The sequence below is a fragment of the Condylura cristata genome, unplaced genomic scaffold, assembly GCF_000260355.1.
Source record: "Condylura cristata isolate star-nosed mole 26May11 unplaced genomic scaffold, ConCri1.0 scaffold00023, whole genome shotgun sequence".
Classification (NCBI taxonomy): Eukaryota; Metazoa; Chordata; class Mammalia; order Eulipotyphla; family Talpidae; genus Condylura; species Condylura cristata.
The window spans coordinates 29,095,604-29,116,062 of NW_004567124.1; the positions used below are offsets into that span (position 1 = coordinate 29,095,604).

Consider the following 20,459-nt stretch of genomic DNA (forward strand, 5'->3'; position numbering starts at 1 on the left):
ACCAATTTTAAGTGTCCATCCTGACTTGTTGTCTATACACTGTCTATACACTGATATAACCACTTCCTCATCAAGATTCTAGGCATCTTTTCTTCCTTTTGGTCCCACTTAATGAAAAGTCACCAGACCATAATGTGGCACAATTCCATAAATGCTTAGTTCCATATATATGCTTAGTTCCATAAATACTAATATACACTTTTTTTTTTTTTGTCTGCACCTTCCTTCTTGGTTCCTCATTTATGGCCAAATGACAACTGGAAAAATTCCTTGGCATCCTGACATCAGAATCCCGCATCTTGGCGAGACCATGACGATGCAACTTCCACCCACTCTGCTGGCACCCCAGGGCCCTCCAGTGGTGGCCATGCATCCCAGAGCGGAGACAACAGCAGTGAGCAAGGTAAAAGGTCAAGCATTTCCTTGTGCAAAGTAGGCATGACTAAAATAACTTTAGTATTTTATGGTATCAGTACCTCTACTCTCTCTGTGAATAGGAGAGTGACAGGGTGCCGAGTATGATCAATTGCTATTTAGCAAGACCAGTAGTTCCTCTTCTTAACTTACATTACTAAAAAAAAAAAAAAAAAATCAACCTGTGATGTGTAATCTTTAAGTAGGCATTACAATAACAATTGATTAGTTCTGCCAATTCTTTTACAAATTTGGTTATCTACACTTTACCTCTGTGTATGTAAGTACATAGAATGGCCAACCTGCTTTGCTGCTGGGGTACAGTTTGAATTGTACTTATAAGCTGAATATTTTGTTTACAATATCAAATATATGAGTTCTCTTTATTCAAGCAATGATGTCTCTTAAGCACATAAGATGCAAAAATCTGTTTTTATTAGCTCTGGAAGCGCTGTGCAAATTTTATATGGAATCTTATCTTGGGAAGATGGATTTTGAAATTCTTAGATGATTATTTGTCCCCATTTCCATTCAGCTCACATGGTGACTTTTGTCACAAATCCTAAAAATTGGAATCATCAGAGGGCAAAGGGGACATCAGCTGCAGATGACAAGGAAGCCTAGTGTAATTTAGAATAAATTTTACCATTTAAAACTCACCTATTGCACAGAGAGCAATTATATATTGGTAGGGATGTCTCTTCTATGGCTAAGATGATAATTTAAAGGAAGATGCATTATTGAATGTGGGCCAGGAAAGTGTATAGATTTTACTTTTTAATATTCTACAGTAGATGGTGTCTGATCTCCTAGATCTATTTCATCTCTATTATGACTGTGTTTATGACCACAGTATTTAAGCATTAGGCAGTATTCTTCCTACAAGACAGTTTAACAGCTTGAGCTGTAGTCATATATACCATTTAAAGGTGGGTGGTTGATGTAGGGTGCACAGCTTCACCCTCTGGGTTTCTGGCCATCGGTTTTGGATTCCTAATATTCTAGGACAGTCTAGAAAAATGTCTCTGCTGGGATGCTGTTAACTCGTGAATGGGTCCAGATTAGGGTGTAGGTTTAAGCAAGTGCCAAGGGCACAGGAGTGAATGCTATCAGATGGCGAATTGTGGAAGAACTTGTGAATTGCATCTATTTAGACTTTTTAATGCTGTTTTTATTGGACCCGTTAGATTGTATAAAAAAAGGAAACTATAAGGCGTTTTGAAGATAACACTTTCAGAGACTCAATGGATCTGTGAGGCAGTGGCTTAATTGTTATCCCATGTCCTGGTGACAAATCTCAGTATGGGTCAATCTGAAAGTTTTCTGTAACTCCACCTCTCTATCACTCCAAATTGCTGGGACACAAAGGGGAAAATATATCTGTTAATAAAAACAAAACAACCTAAGCATTGTTTAAAAGGGGGAAAGGAGAGGCAGACTAATGGTCTAATGAGGCTATCTTCCAAAGACTTGTTGTGTGTGAGGCTTGCTTTGACCTTTCACTTCGCTCAGGAGCCCAGCGCTTCATTTTTCACATTCTTGCAATTACGTTAACGCTTCAAGCATTTCTGACTCCAAGTCAGCTAGCAACACCAGGCATAACTCAACACTGTGAGTTTTTCTCCTCTCTGTAGATTCATTAACAGGTCACCAAGGTCCCAACTGAAATTTAAAACTGACTGGTTCTGTTGGGTTGGTTGAGTTATGGCGAGGGAGATAGCAGGAAAGGACCAGAGGAGAGGGGCGGGGAAAGAGAGAAGACCCTGGAGTTTGGAGCAGAGAATAGTTACAGCAACAGGGGCAAGGCATGGAGTTTTATCATTCTGGGGGGTTAGTTTTGCTATTGTTGTTTTTGTGCTTTGGCCAGGAACTAGCAAAGCTCTGAGGCCAGACCCTGGGTGAAAACAACACACACACAAACCTCTGTCTTGTGGGTAGCCACACCCACTTATCCTATGTTGAAGGAGTTGATCCCTGTTGGATTTTGTTCCTTTAATCATATCTCTGTGGGATTAAAGAATGGACATGGTAGCTTATATGTATGAGTACTGGGAAGTCAGTCATTTTACTGAAGTAAAGTGTGAGGGACACAAAAAGTTGTGATTCCTTTGAAATCGAGAAATGTTTTGGCATGGCGCATTTCCTACCTGGCTTCCCACACTCGGTGGTTCCAAAACACATGTGTAAGAGTATTCTGTTTTTTACAGCAACCTCCAAATTGTAAAGGCAGATTCCTGTGCATTTTGTCATTCTCAGGCCCATTAGTCTTTTAAACATGTTTTCAAGGTATTTTGATATTTTGTCCCACAGAATTGGCCAGAGTAGCTTTCTGTGGGAAAGATTAATTATCTGCTTCAGGGCAAAGTCAACAGAGATATTGACTGAAATCACATATGCTTATCCTAGGTTAAATCTTAGAGTTGATGTATAATGGGAAACCTAGGAGGCAAATTTATGTTCTTGGGTATTAAAATATTGTAATGTTTCAGTGAAAACCAAGTTTGTAGTTTAGAAAAGAGTTTTCTTGCTTTTTCAGAATTTATTAGCACAACAGGCATATGGAAAACTGCAAAATGATTCAGTTTCAAAACAAATTATGATAAACAGAAAAAATAGGGATGAATTGTACTAAATACAATGTTTTCATACACATTTTAAATTAAACTTTAATAGCCATATGCTATAAAACAATACATGCATTTATGTTGCTTTATAATTGTTGTGAATATTTTTTTCTAAATTGATTCATACAAATCTTTACTTTGGAACCTAAAGATAGCTCATTTTATGGCTCGGTAGTGAAAGAGCTATAGCTACACAGGTAAAAGGTCAGATTTTCCTTCTTTGTATTTGTGCAACAAACCAAAAAAAGGAAAAAAATCCAATATTGAGACTATTGGGAGGAACCAACTTGCTAAAATGTAAAGCCTGACTTGACTATATCTTTCAAACAGCACATGCCCAGCAGTGAACTACATAAATATGAACCAGACTTCCATTCACTCTGGCTTCTCTTGCTAAAAGCCACCAAAGGGAGGGAGTTTGTCTTGTTAGTCGCATTAGAATGAAGAAAGAAATCTGGTTTTTCAGGGATTGAATTAGGGTACAGATTGGGGGCTTTGGGGCAGTAACTGGCCCCCTTTGTGTCTGGCTTCCCATCAGTAAAATGGGGCTCGATAATAAGGCTTGGGGTCCCTAATTCTGTACCTGCTGAGTCAAAAGCTGCTTTGTATTTCATTGTGTATTTTGCCAGAGTAAAGACTAGGAAGCGCCCCCCTTGTTCATAAAGCACTTTGAGAGACTTAGATGAAAGGCACAGTATATGTACAAAGTATTATTATTATTGATGGGTTTGTGTAACTCCCATTAACTCTGATGGGAGTTGCGCATGTGAATTGGCAGGAGAATAGACCCCTCAGTGTTTAGAGCACATGAAATTTACATTTTTTCCAGTGCTGTAATTGAGATGTTGACAAATTGGAGAATATTGATGAGCCTTTGTTTTAAGTATTTCGTGCCAAGTTTGTTTTATTTTTCCTGGTTTGAACAATGGTATGGGTTCAGCAGCAATGAATAAAAAGGGTAGAGTAAAGATAACTTTGTATTTCAATATTTTGATGTGCCAATATGAAATAAATTGTCTTAGGCAAATGGAATATGCTGTTTTAATCATTAGCTATGCATGAAAGAAAAATTGATGTTGACATCTTTGCTGTAAAATCGTTGTAATGGGGCCTTCCTTACAATTCATTTTTGTAAAATTCATTTTGTACATTTTGCAGCAATTGAACAATCCCTGCACTGTGAATAGGCAGGATTCCCAGAAATACCGAGACAGTTGGCCCAGTAACTGCTGAGCTCACACTGCACACCACACGCACGTTAACCATACTGTTGCCAGACCCGGTTTAACCTAGATACATTAGCATTCTAGCATCTATATGGCCCCAGACTTTCAGGACACAGGGCTGTGTACAAGCCAGCTTAGTTTCCCTCAAATTTGCCACCTACCCCACCCGTCATTGATGTCCCATCTATAATCCAGGTAATGAGACTAGAATTCCGTAGCTAGATACTTACTTAATTATTAACTCACTGCAAAATTCTTTAGCAGTCATGGCATTGAAATCTAAAAATACCCCTGTTTATGGAATGTATTTTTAGGTAAGCAAGCATCTAAAATAGTATTACACTTAAGTTTATAATGCATGTTCTAGTTATGAAGTAACATTCCTCCCCACCAAAATATTCCGGTTCTACATTTAGAGGAGGGGGTAGAAACCTCAAACCCACTTATGGTGGGTCTTGAGTATGTTCTACTGGGATTTCTTATTCAGTCTAGGAAAACTCTGTCAATGGAATGTTTTCATAGTGGCGGCAATCTCTTTAAAATAACCCTAAATACAATATGACAGATGCCATCTGGCATAATCTTTTGCTAGTTGCTTTTAACTTTTTATTTTTCCTAGAGCTAAGTTCATCCCAAACTGGCCACTTACTATTATGATAAATACAGTGACATTTCTTTTCCTTCCTGTCTTCTTCATCGTATTAAAAAAAAACAAAAAACAGAAACAAAAACAAAAAAACAATTCTCTGAGTATGGTATTGATAATTGAACATGGCCCGGGAAAAGCTGTCCTGTGAAAAATGGTTATGTTGTGCTCTCATTTTCTTTTTTCCTCCCCAAATAAATTTAAAAAGAATACCATTTTTAAATATAAGCACATATCTAAATAATTTCTGTTGATTTTCTAAGGACTTTTAGACTAGTAACCGTTGGAAACAAAATTAAACTCTTCTAATAAATAAATTCTCCAGGAGCATGTAATGGTGCCCATAAATGCTTAAAAGCTTTCTATAATTGCTGCTAATTTTGAGTAATTTCTTCCTATATGTATCAACTTACTTGGAGAACCCAGAGTTGGGATTTCTAGATTTTTTTTTTAAACTTAGTCATGTAAAGGGATGTCTCCTGATGCCAGTTAGAGTTTAATTTAGAGTAGTAATTAAACTTGAATACTGCCTCATAAACAAAAGATAAACAATAAACCAGCCACGTTCCCTGCTGTTTCATAGCTTTCTTTCCCAGATGTTTTAGCCTGATAATTTTTACACAGTGAACTACCTAACATGAAGTTTTGTGGACAGAGGTCGAAAATGAGTTTTGGGTTTTTTTGTTTGTTTGTTTGTTTTTCTTTTTATGGGGGTTAGTCCTCCCCCCCCCCAATGCAAAATGCAGAGGGTTTTCCACTATTTCGGTTTTTAAAAATTCTGATAAATCAACAATGGATACAGATGTGCTTTCATGATAACTCTGGTTCTTTTTCTTTTTCTTAGAGGTTATTTTCTTCTTCCAAACTAATCATGTCATAAATGTCTTTTACACTCAATAGACTATAAAGAGGAACATTTTTATTTTTGTTTAAGTAATATCTTGGTAATAAGTCGGCGAAAGAAAAGCTTGACAACGGAAAATTTTCCTTTTCACTCATCGCCTCTGCTTCCCACCCCAATATATTCCCCGCCACCACCAGTGTGGCTTGATGTCTGTGCTCTTCCTTGGGCTATCTGGATTGCTGTGTCCAGTTCTGGACCTTTTCACTGTCGGCCATGATCTTTCTAATTGTCAGGTACTAGTCGCCGTTCAATGCAGAAGCCATGTTATTTTCACTGGGTGGGGTAATTACTGAAAGCTGAGAATAGCTGCACTAAAGACAGAGGGATACTTTCATGATCCCATTAGCATAAGAGTGGGTAAATTATTCATGCCAAGTGAGGATTCTATGGGGAAAAGTATAGTTAATGCACATAGTTTTTAAATGTATCCCTTTCTGCACTGAGACTAAATTCTTGTTGGAATCAGTTCTCAGACATTTACGGGAAAGCTCTGGTGGCGTGTTAGATGCAGTTCATCTCTCTCTGTTTGCAGCGCTCTCAATAGAGACCATCTGGCAAAGATCCAAAAGGTGATTAAACAAAATGATCAGCTCTTGTTGCTGTGTTACATGTCCAATACTCTGGATTAAAAAACATGACCCACGACAGTCAAGCTAACGTCATGCCGCACCCCCTCCCCCCTCCCCTTTCCGTATAAGAATTCAGATGGTCCACAAATGTGTGTGCCATCTTTGTGTCCTTATGGCCCATAATCATGAACAGGTTGTGCAAATGGCTCTTTCTGTAGCACTGTCTGTTCCAGTAGCATAGAAGCATTTCATATTAATTGGGTCAGTCTAATATTCATATTGACATGGGGAAAAATTACTAAAATTTATTCTTATAGCAGACAATGAATATGTGTGCTTTCTGCCATGAGGGAAGAGAAATCTGACAACTGGCTTGTGCAACTGATTAATTTTTCTTGAAACTGGAGAAAATCAAAGCATGAAAAACTGTCATTCTCTGTAAACAGTGCACAACCCTTTGTAACTAAACAAAATGGATTGGGTGGGGGGCTTCAGGGGAACTTGTGGAAATGAGCTCTGGTTTTAACGCCATAATCAGGCATGAATTTACAGTGCCATTCAGAAGAGTCCTCCCTCCCCATAAACAAGCTGATAATCACAGGGAAGCTGACTTCCAATTAGCTTTTCCTTCCCTCACACAGATCAGGGGGCTTATTTGTCCTCCTTAAGCTTTGATATGTCACCACGGAGTTGGTATATCTCATGTCACATTCAAAAGTTTGGAAATAAAACGTTTTATTATGAGGAAATCCTGCTAATAAGCAAGGTATTTTTTTCAACCAATCATTTCACTATCGAGTTAAGGTAAAAAATGCCAAGATTTCTGACTAAGGGACAGATGTATCTTATCTTTGGGGGTTTGCACCAAATGCCAAGTAGAAATATAAATTGAACAAACCAGACATTGTGAGGAAGTGATTGAAGAAATATTGAGATGAAATCTTGGAATGAACTATATATGTATATTTATAACAATGCTGTGAATTGCTTACATGTCACATTTGCATAAGCTTGAACTCTGCTTTTATTTGGGGGTAGTTTAATGTATGTTAGTTGCAAGGCAATGATTAAATTATTCAGAGATTATGCCTGACCATTTATTATTGTGGAAATAGTCTATGGCTGATACCATCATCACAGGGTGAATTTGAGTGCAAATGTTAAGAAAAGATGGAGAATAGAACAAAAAGAAAAAATTCTTAAAAACCACTTTCAGACATTATCAGTCTCCTCAATGTCCCTTTTCGAGGGAGGTAGCAGCGGGTTAGGAGTACAGCCTGGCTTGGTACTCAGGGAGGGGAAGAGAGGTTCCCTGGAGTCAGAGCCCTGTGGCAGATGAAAGGGACTTGCATAGCCTTGGGGGTCTTAAGGCTATTAGAGGGCAACTCATGCTCTGTTATCATGCTGATTTTGCAATTGATTTTTGGCTGAACAGTACTTGTTGAAGCCCTCCAGAGCATCAAACGCTGCCTTCTGGTGCTATACATTGTAATACACGTGTTGTAGCCCCCCCCTTCATTGTCTTTACTTCACTTCCAAAGGATAGTCTAATGATGCCATGTTATTTCTCCCCTTTTCTCTTTCTTTATTTCTACCCTCAAAAAATGTCTTGGTGGGGGCGGGAATGTCTTCGAATTCTTAGTTGGGGTATGGGGTGTGGGGAGTGGGAGAATAACTTGATTCATCTTCATATGTTGACATTTGTTTTCAATTTGGCCTTTAAAAATATTTTGATGTCACAGCAGACAATAATATAAACCATTTTTATCTACCAGATTTATCCCTTGGTAGTCTCAAGTTATTCACTTTCTTTCTAATGACCTGCAAGAAAACAACTATGGGATTTCACTGAAATTCAGTCCTTCGTTAAGATGAAAGTGAGACATTCTTTTATGCAATGATAAGGTCCTCCCACTTGCTGGAAAGTGAGGTCTTGAAAAGGGAAATAATGGAAGGAGACCTTGAGGAGGTGTGTTCCTGCCCCCCTTCTGGGAAGGAAGTTTGATGCTGTCTCCTCCATGAAGCCTCCCTGGTTTGCCCAGGTTAGGGTAGTGTTTCCTTGTCTGTACCTGTACCCCAGTGGCACTTCCTACCTCTATTAATGCATTCTTTATACATTGTGTTATAACTGATTGGTTCCTGGTCACTCTCCCTGCTTTCCCAAAGCAAGGATTATCACTTGCTCAGCTATCTAACAATAGTAGGTACACTTTGAAATCAATAAACTAGACCCACTGGTTTTGCTTTTTCTTCTTCTTTAAGGTAAATAACTTGATCAAAACTTTGCACTTAGCAACTTTGTGATGAATGCCTCAGTACAAATCAACTGTTTTGAACATAATGATGCATTCCATCAAATCCCATTACATCCTTAAGAGATAATAAAAGTTATTTTCTGTCACTGAAGTTTTATTGTATGCAACACTGCCTTGAATAAGCCAATGGACCATCAACTCAAACCTCAAACATTTTTGGTTATAGATAGGTTCTTAAATTTTTTTTTAGATTCCTACTTCCATTAGTATTTTAAGATAATACTTAAAATGGCATTTGTCTTATTGACCTTTTAATATAGTCATATGTTATATACACATGGTCAGAATTGGAAATGGCATTCATTTTCATTATGTTATCTCTACAAATGTTAGGTATACATACATGTCTTTTAATGTGATGACAAACCTACTAAGGGCTATTGCTTGCTGCAAAAAAACATTTCCCATGATGAACTCAGGGTTCATTTTGCTTGAATTTATTGTTTAAGATGAGATTGACCTTGAGGGAAGTTGTGGGTCTTTACCCATAGATAGAGCCTGGCAGTCTTCTTGGATTCCTAGACCCACACTCTCTTTGGATTTTTCCTTTATCTGTCCTCTGCTTTTTTCATAATTTGCTTTTGAGCAAGTGTAATTATTTTGAGTGGTGCAAACAAGATGATGTAGTGATCTCTTTTTCATCTCTTTGGGCTTCTGTCTAGACCTTAGACTGTGGGTTGCGCTGAAAAGGCAGATTTAGGAAGCAGAGATAGGGGTTCAAATCCCAGTTTTACGTGGAATCTCTGAGAATCATTTTCTCCATCTGCAAAATTGGGGGAAAACTATTTACTTGAGATTATCCTGAATCTCTAAGATTCGTTTTCTCCATCTGCAAAATTGGGAAAAACTATTTACTTGAGATTATATTAAGTGAGGTTCCTCATGTGATGCACATATTATCTGGAACCAGTAACTGAATTCCTTTATTTCCCTGTTCCCCTGTCCTATGCCAACACTGATGACCACAGTGACCTGTAAGGTAAGGAGCTTAAGTGACCTTTTACATTCAAGCTCCAGAAATCTTAAATTTATACTCCTGGATCTTATTTTTTATTTTTGCATTTTATCTTTTACCTTAGAAAGGAGCTTCAGGTGTTTGTTTTGTTTTGTTTTAATCTGGGTTTAACATGAGCATTTAATTTCTTTAACTTTAGACAAGTTACAATATGTGGTTTTTTATTTGCAAAAACAAAAAAAAAACAAAAGCCTTTATCTGGTTTAGCAAGAAAATAACTAGACACTTATTTCTGAGACTGATACAATGCCACAATTCAGACATAGCCTAAAGTGATATGTTACTATGGGAAGACTATTCAGTCAGCTAAGTATGAGGTACATATTATAAATATAGAGCGACTTCTTCATCCTCCATTACTAAGGCAATTAGAACCTCTCTGCTAGAATTTCTGTATTTTACAATACAGCAGTAAGTGAGAACTCTTCAATGAGTGTGACTGTACCATTTTCTGAAATGTATTTCAAACCATTCCGGAACTCTTAAGTAAGTAAATTCGGGTAAATTATATAGTTTAATATATTCCACTGGAATCTAACTAATTTTCAGACTGATAATTCATATAGGATGTCTAGCCAGTTACCCTTTCACCAGCAGAATAGTTGCCTAAACAGAATTCCTATTCTTTAACCCTTGCCACCAGCTAGAGATGTTAGTGTTGCCTCAAAACCAAACATTTATTTTTTTTCAAGATTGAAGATTTACATAAGTAGGAAAGAAAATTTCATTATTTCTTCTTCTAAAACACTTTTGTAACATGCCATAAGCTAAAATAAAACCTCCAAAATTTCTCTGTACTCAATATGAATGATGAGAAAAAGTTGTGAAATCATTGATTGTTGAAAGCCTGTGGAGCCTACCTCATGGTATTCTTTCGAATGACAATTTGTAGCGCCCTGGGGCTGACATGTAGGTCCACACCAGTGTTGTGATGTCAGAAGGCTTCAGTCACTTCAATCCTCTTCTAAAAATGTGTTGTTTAAATTCAGTACAGGAAAATATTCATGAACAAGGCACTCTGGGAAAAAGTATAGGGATTGCAATAGTCTGCCTTCAACAGCTTACCATCTCCTGGGAGTCAGGGCCTCTATGGCAAAGACACTGATAACTCCTTATGCAAAATAGTTAATTTCTGCTTGTGGCAGGTCACAGGTTGAGGAAGGCATGTCGGCATGACTCAAATGCTGTAGCAAGAATGGCAGCCTTCATCCTGCTCCTGTGGGCTGCCATCTTTCTAGTGTTAGTATCTTCATCTGTAAAATGGGCATAATACCTATAACATTACAGGTAACATAATAATCATAATAATACAATGCCTATCTAATAGGGTAGTTGTTGGAATGAAAGCGCTAGCTTTTAAAAATCTACCTTAGTGGGTGAATAGTGGTGGAACCCAAAAAAAAAATTCTCTTCGTTTAGCATTTATTGACTGTGTAATTTGTGTCTAGCACGATCCTAGACACTAGTGATACAAAGTAAGATGTGGTCCTTATATTCTTTAGTAACACAGAAATGTAAGCAGATACATATCCTTACTTCTAACAGTGTATGTAATGGACAGATTGTAAAGTGTTTTCCGAAGAGGGAATGATTAGTTCTGTCTGAAACATCTGTGGAAGCCTTCAGCAAATTTGGTTTCAAAGGCTTTGGTTGTCTTCTGTGGATATTTCAGATGAACAATGTAGGGAGCGTGAGGGCAGCAGATGGAACAGCTAAGGCAAAGGCCCAAAAGTGTGAAGTGACATGTTCGGGATCAGCCTATTGATATCGTTGTCTGTGAGTGAATGTATGGTAAAATGCATAGCTAGAGAAGCAAGCAGGGGCTGTTTACCTGGCTATGAAGCTTACACTTAATCCTGTAGAGCACAGTTTACCCAGCATTCCTGGTGATAAGTAGTTTCTAAAGGGCAGGTAAGTACAGGCAGAATGCAGACTTACAGAAATGGCTCCACCGTAGGTCTTGGAAAATCTAAAAATTTATTTTAAAGATTTATTTATATATGCATACAAGAATGAGGTATAGGCCAGAGGTGTGGGGGGTGAGAAGATTCACCAGACACAGAGCGGGGGGGGGGGGGGCGGTAGCAGAACAGGCAGATTGACTGAAATACATGGCTGATGGGAACAGTGGGGTTGGTCAGGAGAGGTCACCTCCCTGGCCAGGGGTCAAACTCATGCTGCAGTGGCTGTGGCTAGCTTCATAGTGCTGTGTTTTAACCCATTGCATCACCAAAGAGGGCCTAAGAATCTACATTTTTAAGTCACTCTCCAGGGAATTCCTGCCCTGGGGTGTGGGAGAACCCACTAAAGAGATTTCAACAAAAAAGAGTTTATGATGAGATTTACTCTGGGGGTGGGGGGTGGGGTGGGGAACTGTTGTAGAATGTGAGCATACCTTTGAGGGAAATAAGACTACATGTAGAATAAGGGTTAAAAGTCCAGGAGGATGATGAAGGCTGAATGAAGGCAGTGGCAGTAGAGATGGAGGAAAGAGGACTGAGAGACCATCTGTAGGAGAATGGAAGAGAACAGAATCAGCAATGACATGTGGGCTTCTCCCTGGTGGAGATACCATCATCTGGTCGATTTTCCCAGAATTATAGATATCTACCAGCCAGTGGAGAAGAGGGAGAAGATTCCATTTTACATACACAATTGTTAAAGTGGAAATGTGTGATGCATACTGGGTAAATAATGATTCTTCTTGGGTATAAGATATTTATGGAACAATGTGATGTGGTGGTTAAAGATACAGCCTCTAGCACTGGCTTGCCTGTCTTGAAATTCTCAGATCTGTCACTTGCCAATATTCATTCCTTCATTCGTTCGTTCATTCATTTTGGTAGAAGAACTGGGGTGTAGGCAAGAGGTGTGTGTGTGTGTGTGTGTGTGTGTATGTCAGAGAGAGAGGATTCACCAGTGGCACCAGTGGGGAGCAGATTTACTGAACTACACTACGGGGACTCAGTGGGCAAGGAGAGGTCTGCTGTGCAATGTATGGGTTAACTCTCTGGCCAGGATAAACCCAGACAGTAGTGGTGACACTGCTGAGACTTAACCCATAGGCCACCAAGTAGGCCCATGCTAGGGACAAGTTCTCACTTTCCAAGATACCTCTGTAAAATGGGAGCACTAATAATATTTAATCTAGTGCAACCTAAGGAAAATTTAGATAAAGTAATACTAATTTTATGCTTGTTTCCTGGTAAATAAAGCATTACAAATATTTTTTATTTAAAAGTTGCTTTCAGATAGTTAAAAACTTACCATGTACAACTGATATCATGATGAAGAATCTAAAACTGAAATCCTCATTTTATGCTTAGGAAAGGGAAGTTCTGGGATATAAAGTTGACAGTACCTACCTGCCCTGACCCACAGCCCTCCACCCCATCAGTCCTGGCTTCATCTGGTATTAAGTATTTTCTTCTGATTCTCTCTCCGGACACATCAGATTTTCCCAGCAATGTAGTAATTGGCTACATGATATTTGCTGTCCTGTTTGACTGTAAGAAGCTTGAGGACAATTTCCACATCTTGACATCTTCCCTCTCCCCCTGCACATTGTGCTGTGATAAAACAGGAGGCCTTCAATAACAATAATTTTTTTTTTTTTTTTGAAAAGAGGATTGGGTCCATATTGTGAAGGACATTGAATAGCAGGCTGGGCAAGTTTGTGCTTGATTTGGTAGGTAATAGGGATCTATTGAAGATTTTTGAATGGGGGTAGTGACATAATCGCCTTCCTTTTGAATGCCAATGACGAATTCTCCTATGTCTTCCATGGTCAAAATAACAGACTGGTAGGCTTGCCTGAAATACTGTCTTTTTGAAAGAGTGGATATTCTTTTGAATGAGGAAGCAAATTCCAAATGGCTTTTAAAAAGAGCTTTGACATTCTCTCTAAAGTATTTTAAGCACTTAAATTATCGATTCGCAAAGGTCCCCTGCATATAAGATCATTCTAGAAACCTGTATCTAATGACACATCTTTGTAAATTTTTATAGCATTGGCATAACTATTAGCAATGAGAAATAACTCAACAAGAGTGGGGAAATATGTCTTCTTCAATGTTTGGAAAACTATGGTTCCAAGGATATTTAAATAGATACTACTTTTTTTTTTTTTAAAGGACTTTGTGGTTAAAAAGATTGAAAGCTGGAGTAGTGCGGGGTTTCCTCTAGAATAAGAATTCTCAGATCTTCTGATTTGCTAATATGCATTTTAGGTCTGCAAGGGAAAGAAACAGAGTTTCCTAGACTCACTTAATGTAAACCCCTTTTTACATTATCTCTGGGGACCAATCTTCCTTGGAACACACTGGAAAACATTGTCCTGGACTGCTTCTTTCATTGAAGTACTTTCAGATAGAGTTTAATATCCCAGGGAGTCTTCTTGCATCTTGTATTTAAGAGGTAGGTCAGCACGGGCTCAGGATCAATTTTCAGTAGTGTAAAAAGCAATTTCCTCTATGGTTAGGCGTCTCTTGGACTTTAGCTTTACTTGCACAGAGTGTTCTATTAACCCATCTCTCCTTGTTGTTCATACTTCATTGTATTAATCAAATAATGTTTCCTAAAGATCCCTTGAGTGTTTGATTCAATGCAAGCAACTTTGGTTACACCCTCAAGAATTTATAAATGAAGACCCTAGCAGAATCCTGTTTACAACTATCTCAGTGCTTAGTTTGATGCATAGCATATAATGTACTTTCATTCCCCCAAAGCCAATATTTTTTCTTTTCCAATGTGGCCACTAAATTGGGGACTGAATAGCAAATCCATGGAAAGGGCAGGGGGAGGGTGTGTGTGGAGAAAATCTCTCCTCCTCTGGGAATAGGTGGCATGGGCCTGCTTGGTTCAAATGAGGGCAATGGACTGGATATATTATCACCCACTGGGAAATTTCTGGGAAAGAGGGCTACAAAATCTTAGCCTGCTTGCATCTCACTGTTCTGGGATTTCCAGTTTAACAGAACATTAGATCTGGTTACCACTAGGTGGGTGTTAGATCTATAGCAATAAAATTTTCCCTGATTTCCTTATCATAGAAGGATGCCAGAAAACATGTTTGGGGGGCTTACCAAGACTCAGAGTTGTGATCCTTCCTGTTTATTGAGTCAGGGAAAGCCTTTGCTCTGGAGTATTGAGGCAATATTACCTGCTTATGTGTGTCTCCTCCTTGAAGAGGTTCATGGTAATACTAGGAGTAGCTTTGCACTATGGTAGGAAACGGTCTCATTTGTTTGTTTGTTTATCAAAAGAATTGTCCTAAAAGACTGAAATCTTTATAGCTCTTAGCTCAGAAAACTGCAACACTTCCAAAGGATGTCTTTCTTACTTTATAAGTAGGAACATGGACATGTTTGGAGAGCTGTTGATTTTTATTATTAGTCAACTTACAAACCTGACAATAGAAACATGGGCTCTCTGCTCTTTATCCAACCAGATTTTGATGCTTCTGTGCATACGAGCTACACATCCTAGCCTAATTGTCAACTACTTAATGGATGAGAATTTTCTGCATGTTTCTTATTCTAAATGGAACTCTAGTTGCTCATTTTCTGCTGGTTATAGAGCATGAGTTGCTTTCAGCTGGCAAAAAAGAGAAGAATATATATATTGAACTCTAACTGAAATCAAATGACACTGAAAAATAATACTGTCAGACTTTTAAAAAAATATAGGAAAAATATACTTTAACATGTCACTGTATTGCTCCATATGCTAGGCATTTAAAGCGGGGGTAGAAGAGAAGCTACCCTTGAATGTCATTTGGGTCCCCACAACGTGCTGTTTAGTGGGTGGAGAGTGAAAACCTGGAGTTGCCCAACATTGTTCAACCTCTGCAACATCATTCTAGAGAAAGTAATCTCGGAAATCACATCTTTTTTTTTTTTTTCTTTTCATCTATATGGATGTACTTTTTGCTTTTAAAACTTTTTACTTACTTACATTTACCAGTCTACTTTTAGGTATGGTATCTGATAACATTTGTTGAGTTTTTATAGTGCCTTTAACAGCTGGTGGTAAAGAAAACAAAAGCTGAGGAATCAGCCTTGATGACTGAGCAGCGGGCCGCTCACCTACTGCCAGGTGCACAGCTCAGCTCTGTAGCAGCACAGATCTGCAGAGGGCTCCTAGTCCTGTCATAAATAGACACCAGTTGAATACATTCTTTCTGTTTGACCTTTGAGTAGCAGCCAGTCATTTGTAACAACTTTGTTGTGAGCATTAATTCAGGGTTTAATTCCTCATTAGGAATGTTAACATACCAAAAACTGAATCTGCCAAAGTGTCAGTCATTGAATCTTTGATGCATATTTTAGGTGAAATTGAGTATTCAGAGGCACAAGAAATCAGGGTACAAGGTCATAATCAGAGATGCCACCAACTCCTTCATATATAAGAAGACTGTTTCTATGCCTTATGGGAAAATTAAAGTTCAAAACTCAAAAGTTTCTGTGTTCTCGAGAGCACAGATTGGAGTTCAATTTAGGCATGAATCCTGTCTTTTAGATGTGCTGTGAACCCAGGTGACTCATTGAACTTCTCTAAGCCTTGATTTCCTCTTTTATAAATTGAAGATCACCACACCTACACAGAGAATTAAATTAGATGAGAATTAAATTAGGTAATGTACTTGAAGCTCCAAGTAGTGGGTCAGACCTTTGTGATGCAACATACCCCATGTATAGAGATAATAATAGCAGCAGCAATAATAGGATCATTACTCAGCAGATGACCAGTGTCTTCACCGTTATTTGGTTCCAGAACTTGGACTTTTAGCTCACATAACTCTGAAAATTCCTATACAGGATATACAGTACAACATGCTTTCTAAAAATTAAAATAATGACTCAAGGTACTTTGCTCTGCTGTATTTCTCTCCCCTTAGTCTCTCACACAGACCTAAAAACATGTAGGATTTGTAGAAAATGTGTGGAGAGGGGTAAAAATCTCAGAGGAGATGTCTGAGGTAAAATTCTCAGTTTCTTGTGTACCATACTTTGATGCTAAGTCAAATATCACCAGAAGTAGCACAAAACTAGTGCAGAAACTAAGTCCCACTCTCCATTGTGTGTATGAGTGTGTGTGTGAGTGCACTTTCTAATTTTCATTTTCTGCTGGAAGGCCAGAAGAGGGTGAGCTCAGCTAACCAGAAGCTGATTGTGGCTCTTACATTTTGCTCCTTAAAAGGACAGTTTGGGGTGGTGTCGTAAGCCAGAGGTTAAGGACTCAGACTCCAGTGTGGGCAAGCTTGGGCATGGTTCCCATCTTAACTACCAGGAATAGGGGTTCGGACATTGTAAGGGAGTTTGGTGGATCACATGCCCTCATAACATATGCCTGACTTGTCATAACTGTCCACTAAATGCACCATCTCTTGAAACTCTCACCCATTTACCTCACATCACCACGTGATGGAGAAGTTAGGGGGTTCTTAGGTCTTTTCCAGTTCTAACATGGCTGTCTATTAATTTTTAAATAATGTCATTCTAAATCTATAGTGCAAACCACAAAGCAGTACCTTATATTCACTTTTACATTTCTGTTTCTTAATACATTCTTACATAAATTTTTGATTCCCTCAGAATTTCTCAGGTTTATCCCCATTTTCTGGATGAGGTGGCTTGGACCCAGAAAGGGTCAATTACTTGCCAATCACCATGGAGAAAGGAAGCAGCAGAGCTAAGACAAGGCCATTTAATTTCTTTCATGTTCTTTACCTGCAAAATGGCACTTAGTTCACAAGTGGTGTAAAATTTAATGAAGGCAACTGACTGTCCTGAGAAAGTCATTAAAAACCTCATGTCATCTCTCTAATCAAAAGGCTGCCACCCTTCTATTATTTCTTTATTACAATCTTTTATTTTTATTTCTTCAACTTAAACTGGAGTCTGAGCTCTCATGTGCTACTCGTTAAAGATTTCAGATGGGGATTTATGCTTTGAAAAAGTAATTTCTTTTTCACCTTACTCCTCCCCCCTCTCAGATCCACAGACCAGTCTTTGAGGAAGAAAGGGAGAGGTCAGAAATTAAACTGGCCCATCTTAAAGAATTAGTTCTCATCTCCTTGTCTTTAGAAATGGCAAAGAATAGAGGAGGTTCTGTACCATAAAGCAATAAAGCTGCTTTTTTTTTTAAGACTTGTTAATACACTTGGTTCATAATCACCAACTTCATATATTAGTAAATAATGCTTTTTTGCATTTTACTATTTACTCTTTCTGTCAAATATCCATTGACTTGGAGATAATAAGATTTCTGCCACCCAAGAAAACATACCTATTCCATTAGTAATATACCCAACTGGATCAAAACGTTGGAGGTAGTGAATATTTCATATTATGTTTTTTTAAAAAGATAGTTTTGTGTGGATAAAAAAGGACTTTCTTGAAGCTGTTCATCTCAATTTTCCTTTTAATTTGTTCATCAACATCACTTAATTACCTCTGCAGCCTACTCAAAGCACTCACTAGATGAGCTTAAAAAATTAACTTAATGATTTCTTTTTAGCTATAAATGAGCTTAGCATCTTGTTTTTTTTGTCTGACTTGAAAATATTGAAGCAGTGAAATAAAACCACACTCTAATTGAAAGGTACTTCTGCAATATTCAAACCATAGTGTCAGTCAGATGTAATGTTCCAGTTCTTCCCAGCCCCTGAATTCCTTAAAGGTATCCTGAGTATTCTGAGAAAGTTCTTTTCTGCCCCAATACAGAATAAGAGAGATGCAACCAGGGTTTCTTCTTCTCTGTGGCATTATTTGTCCTTTAAAGATACTCTAGTTCTTGACTTTCAGAGCTACTGTTGACAAATCTCCAGAGATGTATCCCAGGACCTATAGTTCGGTTAAAAGTGTAAAGCCACATGCCTGGGTGCTGTGACCTCACCTTTCTCTGCCAACAGTCACTTGATGGAGTGCTTAAGCTTCATTCTGCCTAGAGGCTTCCAGAATTTACATGAAGCGGTTTTGAAAGGTTTGAAATGGGATCATATGATTAGTTCTAATCTCCACCTGACCCAACCTTGAAAACTTCTGGGCAATATTATATCATGCATGATCACAGGAATGGGGATATGAAGGCAGCATTTCAAAATCATGTAGTATCTTATGTTCATAGTTTCTATGTTTTTTAAGGATTTAAAATGTACATTTGTAAATATCTAGTTATCTTTGTGTTCAACCTTTCAACAGGAATTAGTTGGTTAAGAAATGATAGCAGACAATAGATAATTTATTCCCCCTTTAGAAATGTTGTACTTGTTTGTTGATTTTTACTCACTGAATTGCATTTGTGGTTTAAAGAGAAGTTAATCCTGACTTTCTTAAAACCTATAGAGTTTCAGGATTTCTTGAAGACAATGGCCTTTGATACTCCAATCCAATAAAAATTTCCCATGCGTAAGTAATTTCCTATACCCTCTTGCTCAAGGCTTGGACAATGTCAATGGTGATTGCACAGTCAAAGTTTAGTTGAGAGGTGACTAATTATTCAGTTATGTTGACTAATAAAATATCAATATTTCATTTTCTATATCAATAAGAAATTAGCCTAATTTGTTTTCATTTCCCAATTCACTTTGCCTGCATAAAAGAGTTCGTATCATTTATTGCAAGGATTCTTAAATGTGGTTCATAATGCCTCTAATAATTTTTTGTACAGATGTAGATTTTGTTTGTCTACAATTGTGGCTATGACAACAGTATTAATATCTGTTGTCAGCCCAGAAATCGAGGCTGGAGGTATTTTTTTCCCATTCTAACAATTTCGGTGGCAAGTTATTCCATACATTGTAGAACACAGCATTTGGAGATCAAGGTCATTTGCAGGTATCTACCTTGTAAATTCTGATTTGGTGGCAAGTTTCTAATGTATAATCTTGGAAAATTACTGGTACTGTCTGGAATTGGCATCTTACCATATTACCTGAAGGCTGTGTGGAGCCTCCCAACATTTTTCTGATGTTGTTTCAAGAGTCAAGTAACCAAAGGACTTTTTTTAATCATTATCTTTATGAGTAGGATAATGATTAAGGTACAAAAATCACTAGTTCTCAAATGTCTCATTGAGTCCAATAAATATATGCTTAGATTAGTTAAAGTGAAGCCCAATAGAAAAAAAAAATTAAAACCTAATTTATCAGAAAGTCAGTATGGTACATACTAGGACCAAACAGAATTTCGATAGACTCTTCATCCTATATGTAGATTACCTACTGTAGAGTTCTCTTTAACCAGGATAAAACTAGAATTTGCGAAGGAATGATTGAATTTCCTCCCAGGTCGTTGCAGAAGGATGAGCATGGATATTTGTTTTGATTTTAAATATTGACTTGTTTAGTCTCCATGATCACAGGAAACGATCCCAGACAAATAAGAAAAGACTAGAGTTGCTTGTTCCCCTCTTACATGTGAAGGGCTTCCTCTTTTGCTTCTTTGACTGCATCTTTGGGGTCCATTTTTCCTTCTGCAGCTTTATATTTTTGCAACTAGACCTCATTATTGTAAGTATGACAGCTTTTGACATTGAAAAAGGGACATTCTCAAAAAATTTCCAGGCCTGTTTTAGCAATCTTGCCTCCTCCCACTATGGAAGACTTAGGCGCCTGCTGTTCCTATGCTGGTGGCCATTGGCACTGTACCAAGGGCATTAGGAAGAGGGAGGACTAAGTCTTCAGGTTAGTACCACTTGCAAAGTGTGTGGAGCTGGAGACAAGAGAGCTCTGAGTCACCAGTC

General features: G+C 38.0%; 1 protein-coding gene across 4 annotated transcripts in view; it reads left to right on the forward strand.

The window, feature by feature from the left end:
* The window catches only part of MEIS2 (Meis homeobox 2), a 195,163-nt gene that overhangs the window by 16,412 nt on the left and 158,292 nt on the right, over positions 1-20,459 (forward strand). For all 4 annotated transcript variants that reach the window (XM_004687934.2, XM_004687936.2, XM_012728684.1 and 1 more), the window contains exon 7: positions 289-403. In XM_004687934.2, the coding sequence (XP_004687991.1) occupies positions 289-403 (115 nt within the window). The remainder of the gene's footprint in view (positions 1-288; positions 404-20,459) is intronic.